Below are 11,014 nucleotides of genomic sequence, written 5' to 3' on the forward strand. Positions count from 1 at the left end.
GAACGGCCCGTTCTGAAAATGGACGTTATGTGTTAAATGTGAATCTGGAACGGCCCGTTCTAAATTCAAAACGGCCCGTTCTAAGAGCGCAACGGTCGTTCTGAATTTCGGAACGGCCCGTTCCAGATAAGGAATTTAGGTCCTTGTTAGTCACTTAGAACGGCCCGTTCCAATTTGAAACGGCCCGTTCTAAAAAAAAATAACTGCCCGTTCTAAGATCAAAACGCCCTGCTCTGGGTTAGGGTTGTAGGCCTTTCTGCTGACTTGGAACGGCCCGTTCCCATTTCTGAACGGCCCGTTCTCAATTAGGTTTGTGGTGTCTTTTTGTAACTTGGAACGGCCCGTTCCAATCTTGGAACGGCCGTTCTGGGCTACTTCACTTTTTTTTTTTTTTTTTTTTAACTCTCTGGTTGTCATAGAGTGTTGCCTCCATACTTTGGAAATTCCTTCTCTTCATGGTAGATGTGCATTTCATTGTTTTTGTGAATTCGGATAAAATTGATTATTCACAATCCTTCTGTTTGAAAAATGAAACTTGACCTTTAGTCATCCAAATTCCGATACAGAATGGACAAATTATAAAATTATCGTAAAAATGACAAAAAAATTTCTAAGTTAATAGTTGAATGTTGATGGAACTAGTCATCTGAATACCGACTTGATGGAACTAGTCGTCCAAATGCCGACTTGAATAATGACAAAAATTTGTCTAAGTTAAAAAGGTGAACCTTGATGGAACTGGTCGTCCAAATGCCGACTTGAATAATGACAAAAACTTGTCTAAGTTAAAAATTGAATCTTGATGAAACTAGTCGTCCGAAAGCCGACTTGATGTAACTGGTCGTCCAAATGCCGAGTTGATGGAACTGGTCGTCCAAATGCCGACTTGATGGAACTGGTCGTCCAAATGCCGACTTGAATAATGACAAAAACTTGTCTAAGTTAAAAATGAACCCTTTTAAGTTGAAAATGGACTTTCATGGACTAAACGGCCGAAATCCGATCCACATAATCAAGTAAAAACTGTCAAAATCAACCGGATTCCGATCCGTATAATTAAGTGGAACATCTTGAAAGTTGAAAATGAACTTTCATACACCGATCAGTCAAATTACTCGTATGAAGAAGTCGTCCAATATCTGAATGTGTTAAGTATAGTCGTCCATCGTGCAGCCCACTTTTTGTCTTCGAGTTATTTATACTCGCCCAGTCGGACTTTTGCCGACAATCACGAGTTTTGTCTTCGAGTTATTTATACTCGCCCAGTCGGACTTTTGCCGACAATCACGAGTTTTGTCTTCGAGTTATTTATACTCGCCCAGTCGGACTTTTGCTGACAATCACGAGTTTTCTCTTCGAGTTATTTATACTCGCCCAGTCGGACTTTTGCCGACAATCACGAGTTTTGTCTTCGAGTTATTTATACTCGCCCAGTCGGACTTTTGCCGACAATCACGAGGTTTGTCTTCGAGTTATTTATACTCGCCCACCGTAAGTTATAAAGACTTGTATAAATGGGCTAGGGACGATGTGCTGAAATGTGATTCATCCCTGAATTCTCGTGCTGCCATAGATAGCTTTTGCCGGGAACACGTAGTGTGTAGTGAGGGTGGTAATATTATTATTTGCGAACCGTGTGTAGATAGGGAACCTGTCTGTGTTAGTTTCCCTAGTGCCTTGCCGCTAGAACGTTTCACATTTTGTTACGCTACACTTTACAATCATATAAGGATTTTAAGAGGGCTTACTTCCGGATTCGGTGTACGGTGGGTAACGAAAGATTACTCGAGGGGTACTCGTTGTATTGGTGTGAGAGACCTTTACCTATTAAGGGTTTAGAGGCTGATGTGTTGTCGAAAAATGACCGAGAGGAGGTTAAGAAACTTGAAGGCCTGAAAACCATCTTCAACAATCATAAACATCTTAAAAGTTATATTATCATATATCCATTCCACCCTCTAGCATTATGCCAAGCTTTTTGAAGTTCATAAAAAACACCTAACAACTTTGTTTTGAGACTAATGGAGGTCTCACAATAATTTGAAAAACCTTAAATCCATTGCTCATTTAGTTACCATTAATATTTAATTTGAAGGCTAAAAAAATTGGTAATTCTTACTTTACTTTTATAACTTTTCTTTTATTTCATGAACTGACATAGAATTTAGAGTTTGTGCAAGATAATTTAGTAAGAGAATACTCTTTGGATCTAATTATTAACAACAAATTATATTTTCCTTAATCCTTATTATATGTGATAATTATTAGTTTTTAAAGTTACTTTAAGTTAAATTTATTTTATATCTTTTATTTATTTTTAATTTTATTTCTTATACATTTATCTATAATTAACATTAATCACTTAAAGTAAATTGTGTATTTAGAATAAAATTTGAGTTTATGATAAAATTAATTATATTAATTTTTTATCTTTATAATTTATCCTATATTACTTATAATTAAAATACGATATCTTTATTATTACATTATATAATGTTTAAAATTAAAGTAACCATATTTTGAAATAATCTAACTAGCAATCTATTATAATTGAATTGACTTAAGATTTTGAATCTAATTTTAAGATAAAATCAATCTAATTCAACCTATTTTTTGACAAATTAAGGATGATGAAATTGAATTGAGTTATCCTTTTCGACATTTAAAAAATCTACCAATCAGAAGTGACTATCAGTGTTTTGTTTTGGATTGAATGGGCTTTCTTCTGCTATCCAAGTAGCCATCAGCCTTAATTGAATTGAGTTATCTATTTTCACTATATGAATTTATTTATTTTCTTAACAAGGTGTGATATATAAGAAATTTCTAAAAATGATGCACAATAATATTTTTCTAAGAATTCAACTTTCATATATTACTATTATAAAAAAATTGACATTATTATTAAATAAAACTCTTGAAATACTCCCTCTGTTTTTTTTTATAGTCATTTAAGGTTTTGTACGTGAATTAAGGAAATTATTGATATTTAAGTTTTAAAAAATATTTATTACTTACTTTCCTATTTTACCTTTTTTTTTTATTTTTTAGACTGTAGAACTACTCCATTAAATAATTGTCCTTTTTTGTTTTTATATAGTATTTTGTTGGGAACATATTACTCTTATAAATGCACATTAACTTTATATGAGTAGTTAGAGAAAAATTAGGTAGACATTAAAAATAAATATACACATTATTAAGGAAATATGTATTAATTATCTAGGATAAAAATGGAAGAAAAAAATTAATAACTCATTGATTTTAGTAATATGACAATGAAAAAAAAAATAAACTCTGATAAAATGACTATGAAAAAAAATGGAAGGAGTAATAATTATAGAAATTAACAGAGGTTGCGTAATTATCTGTGATTGAATGAGCGTATGAATATAATTTAATCATTGATTTTGGTAAAAGTAATGTGTGTATCTTAATTTACGGTCGAAATCCCTGAATTTCTTGGCAGAGCAGTTAGCACCGCATTAACATCTGCTTTGGCAAGTAGCAACAAATTTGACGGCGGCGAGCAAACGTCACCTTGTTTTTTCTTCACAATAAAAGTAAGTTGAAATTGTACGATTTCTTTTTTTTTTTTTTTTTTTGAAGGGATTTCTTAATTTCTTTTATGCACCTATATTGACGATATAAAAGATATGCTATAGTTTTACTTTTAATTTTTATATGAAAATAATTTAACTAATCGTACACACTTTGTAGAACTTATAATTTGGATTTTCATATTTCAATATGTTAAATTTAGAATTATAAACTCTTTAAGAACATTCATTAAGTGATTAGCCCCATATCGAGGTTGGGGCTTAACGTGGAAGGAATGGACACGTGGCATGAGGCGGTGAGGAAAGGTTTGATAAGGGATTTTGGGAAAAGGCGTTTTGTGTGGACTGTTGTCTCCTTGTAGCTTATTAAATTCCGTACATGTTTCATGCTGGTCGAAATCTCTCGAAGAATCCTTAATCTCTCTGAGACAAAAAACCTTATACCTTAACTTATTGAAAGATTATGTGTCTAGTGTTAGTGTGTGGGGAGGATGAGAGGGTGGTGTCAAGACAGGCAGCACCGGGGGTGTGTCCTTACTGTGGAGGGATGATCCAAGCCGTGGACGTAGAAAGCCAATGGAATTTCTGCTTTCTACCCTTCTACTCTAAGCTAAACGCAGGTTTCAGTGCACCATCTGTGCCAGAAAACTCGTCGTTCAGTAAAAGCCTCACCCTCACCTTTCTTCAGCTTTTATTTATTATTTTCTGGGTAGATCAGAATATGTTGCTATTATTTAACAATTTATGGCTGGATCTTCTAGTTTGTGTTTCCTTTCATGCATATTATCAGCTGTACCAATCGCTTATCTCTTATCTCATCTTATCTTAAAAAGATGTAGAGACCTTTTTCCATGTGAATTTTTTTAATCCATGTGATTTTATACTTTATCACATAATTACCTCTAGTCAAAACCATACAGCTATAGCGAGGTTATTGAAACAAGATTGGATTGGTGAATTCGTTCACTTTGTTTGATCGAGGTACCCATCTAGACAGCTCCAAAAATTAGTAAAACAACAATTACCAGAGAATCAGTCTAAACAAAATTAATCAAACTTGATTAAGAATCGGGAAAAAAAAATCTTTTTACTCAAATTTTTATAATAAATAAAGAATCATATGTAAGATTTAGTATATGTAATATTAATTTTTGATGATTGTATATATATATTATTAGTTATTAGTTATTAATTAATAAATCATTATGATATTTTACGATAAAAATTTGTAATATGGTTGTTCTTGCCAAAAAGGTTACTTTGATCACTTACCTTATATATAAATTTCAATTTGTTCCTTATATTTATTTTATGGCAAATTAGTCCTTACAAATATTAAGGTTTGCAATCAGATAATATCCAATTTTCTTATGCTGACGTGTTTATTGAATGTATGCTTGGACAAATTTTGTGAAGTAAGATTGTTCAAATTTGGTTGTTTCTCTAGATTTTCGAGCTTCAATTTGGTTCATCACCTTCATTTCGTATCATATTAATACCTTATATTTGCAAATATTAATAAATTTTGTAAAATAGTCACATCCATCTAATTTCATTACTAACTTTGAGAAAGTTCTCATTCATCAATGACACAATTCATAACTAAGATTTTGCTCCATACAAGATTTTTTTTTTTTTTTTTGTGAGAAAAATTCTGGTCAATTTTACGAGACAATGGATATTTACCCAATTCATTATCAATGAAAGTAATTGAATATAAACACTAAATGAACGAACCTGACTGGAATAGACTAGGCAGGGTAACATAACAGTTTAGTCATATAAGCCCGTCTAGCTCAGTCGGTAGAGCGCAAGGCTCTTAACCTTGTGGTCGTGGGTTCGAGCCCCACGGTGGGCGAATTTTCACATTTTTTATCCTTTAAAAAAGGAGCAAAATAAACCCTCACCTCTCAATAAGATTCTTGTAGAATTTAAAATATTCTAACGATGGGTTGCACTACTAATCAATTAGAAAGTCGCCAAACAGTAATAGATTTTGACGATTATTACAAATGTTGTTAATTTTTATTTATATAAATAGAGACCAATTTGGTACAAAATAAAATCAAGGAACTACATTCAAATCCGAAATTGAATTTAAGGGGTCAAATTTAAAACCTTCACGTCACGTAATCAGTCTAACTAGATAGTCAACTGACATGCCAACATGTTGGTAATGAAATCGGATGTAGTGCGATTTAGTAAGTGTCAGCATTTATAAACACAAGGTGCTGATTTTCCAGTAAAAGACCAAATTAAAAGCCATAAATACGATAAAGGGGCCAAATAAATAACTTCGCCATCTTTTATGTGAATTTAAAATTGTCCAATTTTATAAATAATTTTATATTAGTGCACTATTTTATATAATATATAATATTAAAAAAAAACATCTTATTATTGTTATCTGTTTGTGTTACGGTAAAATTAATGAATCATGAACTTTTAATGGTCATTTTAATAATGCTTTACTTGTCTCGTTTATTCAGTTTGTAAGTAGTCTGTTTTATTTTCCATACTCAAAAAAAAAAAAAATGGATGCCTCATCGTTGAATGCAAAAAAAAAAGAAGTTTGACTTGCCAAAAATTAGCAAGACTTCTTCCCAGTCCAGATTTCGTCAATAAAAAGTATTGCAGAAACAAAGTCTCATGAGGCCCAAAACGATTTAAATAAAACTCCCCCTTCTTTTTTTACTATGCCGAAAGTCATGAGAAAACGGGCTCAAATTGTTACAACTTGCTCTAATGTGAATTTTAGGGGGAGAGAGCAAAGAATACAAAAAAATCACTTGCAGAGTTTCAACTTCTTAAAATATGAAGATACGATTGACTTGGGGTAAGGTTTTGTGGCAAGGCACGTAGGTATGTTTTCAGGTTGTTCAATCCAAAGTTTGTGAATAATCCCACCTAATGTAAGCTTCTCAGACAAGTTTTTGATCTGGGTTTCTCCTTTTACTTCCAAAGTAACCTACAATCAATGTTCAACAGCCATTTAACGCATAAACCACATACTCAGCTTTAGTACAAAGCAATCAGATCTATATAGCCCAGAACAGAAACAACATATGCACAGATAGATACTACTGCTTCTGGTACGGTACATAAAACCCCCACAAGAACTAAGAAATTTAGCTAGTCGTATTAAATTTGTCAAATATGTTTTTTTTTCTTTCAAAATTACCCTTAAATTATTGGGATTTCCTTTTCCTAATCTCTTTTAATATAACTAATTAATGCATCTCCAGTTAAGGATACTTTTGCAAAAAAATTAATGCAGTAAACAATTTGGAAGAAGTCTATGAAAAGAACCAAGAAAAGCTTCTTAAAATGTTCTAACACAAGTAAACAGAGGAAGTACAACATAGTTAAGTGTATAAAATTAAACTAGGTAACTGATGTCAAATGGCACAATCTATAGCAACCACAATTGCTATCCACAAACATCAATAGCCAATTGAACATATAAATGTTGAAGAACGAAGTATGAAATTCTAAAAATATTTGCCAATTACCACACTTCAGCAATGTTAGGTGCGTATTTGTACTCTCAACTTTAATATATTATCAGACCTCAATGAATTCTGTATTCCAGAATGATATATTGAAAATATCCCAGATCACAATGCGCAAGAGAATCAGGATATTGCACAATCCAGCATAAAATCATGTAAATTTAAAGGATGATATTTTGGGTAGAGCCCCAAAGTATCACTAAAAAATACTAAAAATACAACAAAGCCGTTAAATTATTATTTCAAAAGCAATTATTTGACAAACCTCAAGCAAATAACACTAAATTTAACCATGAAGAGAACAAATCTCAATCATCATGAATAGAACCCTAAACCCAAAATTGGCAGTTAATTCGTTGGGTTTTTTTTCTTTCCTAATGTTATGTTATGATACTAGCGAGACAGAGAAGGAAAAGAGAGCACAGCTCACTCATGTTCAATAAAATAAAATAAAATTCTATAATGAAGCAAAAGGCTTTCGAATCGCCCTCAAAAATTAAAGAGGGTGTGCAAGAAATAGCTTGATTTCACATGATTCATAAAATTATATTCAGACGCTTCTCTACACATACTCCAAAATCTAATTGAGACAAAATCAAATAATTTGGTGAAGCCAGAGGGAAACAAGCATAGGCCAAGGTGAATCTTCATCTATCTTCTACCTGAAAAACCTCTAGTTCAGTCAAGCATGCAGTAGAAGTCTAATAGAAATCCAGAACATCTGTTCCTGGTAAAAAGCACCATCCAAAAGCCAGACTACAGATACCCTAATCATCATTTCATTTTGAGTCACACTGGCACAGCAGCATCCATTAACATGCTTTCTACAAATACTTATTACCACAGGCTACCAGTTTCTAACAGTCAAACTGAATGCCAATGCGCTAGTTCCTATAAATAAGTTCAAGAAAAGTTCCTTCCAACATCGACCATCTATCTATCTCTATTTAAAGGTAAAGAGATAAGGTGAAATCCACATTACAAATTCAACATTCTATATTTTCCATTCACTCTGGTTGGTTTCAACTTTCAAGCAATAACTCATAGCCATTACACTGGATTGGAAATTTATGCACTCCAAGGGACATGTACGTACATTTTCTGTAGCAGAAGTAGCAAACAACACTAACTTACGGAACCATACAAAGCAAGGGTTGTACTATGTAATAATAGGAAATTAAGGGAATTAAAAATATAGGATTAATTCTGTTATTAGTTGTTTTTTGGTTGAAATTAGGATTGGTATAACCTTGACATACTACAATACATGTTTAATATAAAAAATTCAACCACGAAAAAAGCAAAATTAAACAGATTCACAAACTAGAAAACCCACATTGACCGCATAATATGAACATTGCAATTTAGAAGCAAAATTAAAAAGAGGGAAAACCCTTACTTTATGCATGGAATCAATTTTATCGGGGCTGCAATAATCGACGGTGAAAGGATCGTCTTTGTTGGACCAAATGGCGGAAACAGAAGCGTGGCAACCTTGAGTGACCACGCTCCCAAGCGGCCACGTGTCGATCAGGTCACGGCGGAGCACCACGTACTGCACCAGAACATCCGCGTTCTGAGGCTGCGACGGCGCGTCATTCGTCGTGGCAATAGCGTTGGGTTGACTCATTGAGTTAGAGCTGAGTCCACTCGGGCGGTTGAAGATAGAAGGCGCGTGTAAATGGGTATGTGTAAGTGTAACCCTAATCCTGTTGGTTGGGAACGCAAGATAGGAAGCGGAGGGAGTGAATAGACGAAATGGGATGATAGTGCAAGCCATTCATAAAATTGGTTTTACCTTTGCAATGGGAACATAAAAATAATGCGGACCCTACATAAATGTTTATTCATCCAAGAGTGGGAGGAAGCATAAACAAAGTAGTTAAATTCAATATTATAAATATTCCACTCTTCTTTTATATACTTTTATTTTATTATCAATAAGTTATTAGTTTAAGTCGTACTAAATTATATCCCTATAGGTAAGAATTTAAATTTAAATCTTATGTACAAAAAAATAAAATTTACAAAGAAAATTTCATTAAAGATAATTAAATATCTAATAGAAATTAATATATTTAATGAAATAATTATTTTAAAACATATACTTCAATTTTCATTATAAATATTTATTTTATTTTATATGTATTTTTTTCTTACCAAATAATTTAAGAAATTATCTCACTTTTCACCTTCTTTATAAATTTATAGAATTTTAATTTAATTGAATAAAATTAAGAGACTAATTTTTATCTTCACCAAGCATATCTAATGTTCATGGACCTGTTTGATTTATATTAAGATAAAATAAAATTTAAATCAATCAATTTTGATTGGCTTGATTTAGATTAAATTTATAAAAAAAAAATAATCAAATTAATTAACAAGTTTATTTGATTCGGATTAATTGATTTTCTAAAATGATGCAAACTTAGTTTTTGTTTTTTAAAACATAAAAACACATGATTTTGTCAAAAAGAATTAAATATATTTTTTTATTTAAAGAGTGTGAATAATATATTTGAGTGTAAATAAAATAATAATGTAAGAATTTGAAGAAAAAAATATTTATATATAAGCAACATAAACTAACATGCATAAACAAATATTAGAATGTGACTTAGTTTCTAACCAAAAACAAATTTATCTAACGTAAATCAAATTATCCAACACAAACCAAGTTGTTTGAACTACAACAAATGACTGACGTAAACTAATTTATTAAAAATAAGAAATTAAATAGTCTAATATTTAAATTCAAAATAGTCCTTCAAAGTAGTCCTACTTTTCTTTTACAATTTTAGAATTTGTAATTACTAATCAGAAAATAAAACATAAATAATAATGATAATATAATTTGGTACATGGTTTGCTGGGTTCTGGTATTAATACATTTACAAAATGTAAATCTATTATTTAAATCAATAAATGTTGAAATTCTCTAATTTTAGATTAAATTTGATCTAATCAGGTCAAAATTAATTTAATTAATTTAGTTCATATCATTGAATTTATCAAATTATTGAATCAATGAATACTCTTAGATATCTTTGATAAGTTGTTTTTTTTTTTCTAGGCAAAATGAAATATATTAAAAGCGAGTATAAGAGGTACTCCAAACTATATACAGTTAACTTAATAAATATTAAGACATGCAGCAGGTTCTCTTGACCAACAAGAGAACGGATAGTAAAAATCAAGATCTTTAGCTTTCAGCCACTTCCAATAGCGTAGTTTTATCAATTCGACCAGATCATTTGGAGATGTGAATTTATTAGTAAATACAACTTCATTTCTTGCCAACCAAATACTCCAAATTGAAGCCAACCAGATCACCGCCCATTTGTACTGATTTTTAGCACCACAACTCGGAAGGCCTAGGATCTGCTCAAAATGAGATATGCAATTATTTTGATGAGCAGCAAAGAGGCCACACCATTCCAAACACAACATCCAAACCTGGTATGCAAAGGAACACTAAAAAAATATAATGCAGGAGGTATCAAGACCTTGATTACACCACACACAACCAGAATTAGAAGATAGTAACAAATTCCTCTTTGCAAGATTAACTTTGGTTGGGATTCTGTCAAGCATCACCCTCCAAGCAAAACAAGAAACCTTGGAAGGGACAGCCTACACCATATGAACTTATGAAGAGGGATTTCTGCAAAAATTGAGGCATTAACAATTATATAGTAGCCTGACTTGACTGAATACAGTCCGCTTGGATCAGCTGACCACTTCCAAGAATCATCATTTGTATCATCCATTTGAACACAAGTTGGATCCATCATCAAAAGTGATAACTGAGATTGCTCCCACTGAAATAATTGCCTCCTCCAACACCAATTCCACCCACTCTCCGCCTCCCTACATAATTTTATATCTGCCACAGACATGTCTTTATTGTTAGAGATAGAAAACAACCTAGTATACCTC

At 31.9% G+C, this 11,014-nt stretch overlaps 1 protein-coding gene and 2 non-coding genes across 3 annotated transcripts; 2 read left to right on the plus strand and 1 right to left on the minus strand.

The window, feature by feature from the left end:
- Window positions 1-3,811: 3,811 nt before the first annotated feature.
- Window positions 3,812-4,456, plus strand: LOC109792508 (uncharacterized). Its single transcript, XR_014434877.1, has one exon. It is a non-coding gene; the product is annotated as an uncharacterized LOC109792508 (transcript).
- An 889-nt stretch (window positions 4,457-5,345) lies between these two features.
- TRNAK-CUU (transfer RNA lysine (anticodon CUU)) lies at window positions 5,346-5,418 on the plus strand. Its single transcript has one exon. It is a non-coding gene; the product is annotated as a tRNA-Lys (tRNA).
- Window positions 5,419-6,114: 696 nt separating this feature from the next.
- On the minus strand, window positions 6,115-8,885 carry LOC109792507 (Peptidyl-tRNA hydrolase II (PTH2) family protein). The gene is made up of 2 exons (XM_020351928.3): window positions 8,472-8,885; window positions 6,115-6,528 (listed from the first exon to the last, which is right to left on the minus strand). The coding sequence occupies exons 1-2, from the start codon at window positions 8,850-8,852 to the stop codon at window positions 6,346-6,348; spliced, it is 564 nt and encodes a 187-aa protein (XP_020207517.1). The 5' UTR covers window positions 8,853-8,885; the 3' UTR covers window positions 6,115-6,345.
- Between the last annotated feature and the right edge of the window lie 2,129 nt (window positions 8,886-11,014).

This window comes from Cajanus cajan, chromosome 6 (genome assembly GCF_000230855.2).
Source record: "Cajanus cajan strain Asha chromosome 6, NIPB_CcT2T_4, whole genome shotgun sequence".
In the NCBI taxonomy this organism is placed as follows: Eukaryota; Viridiplantae; Streptophyta; class Magnoliopsida; order Fabales; family Fabaceae; genus Cajanus; species Cajanus cajan.

What these genes read in the sequence shown, in the direction of transcription:
- LOC109792507 (XM_020351928.3), bottom strand. Translation starts at nt 8,852, where the DNA reads ATGGCTTGCACTATCATCCCATTTCGTCTATTCACTCCCTCCGCTTCC. An exon ending in AAATTGATTCCATGCATAAA is followed by an intron (nt 6,529 to 8,471) that starts GTAAGGGTTTTC and finishes CATTGATTGTAG; the next exon opens with GTTACTTTGGAAGTAAAAGG.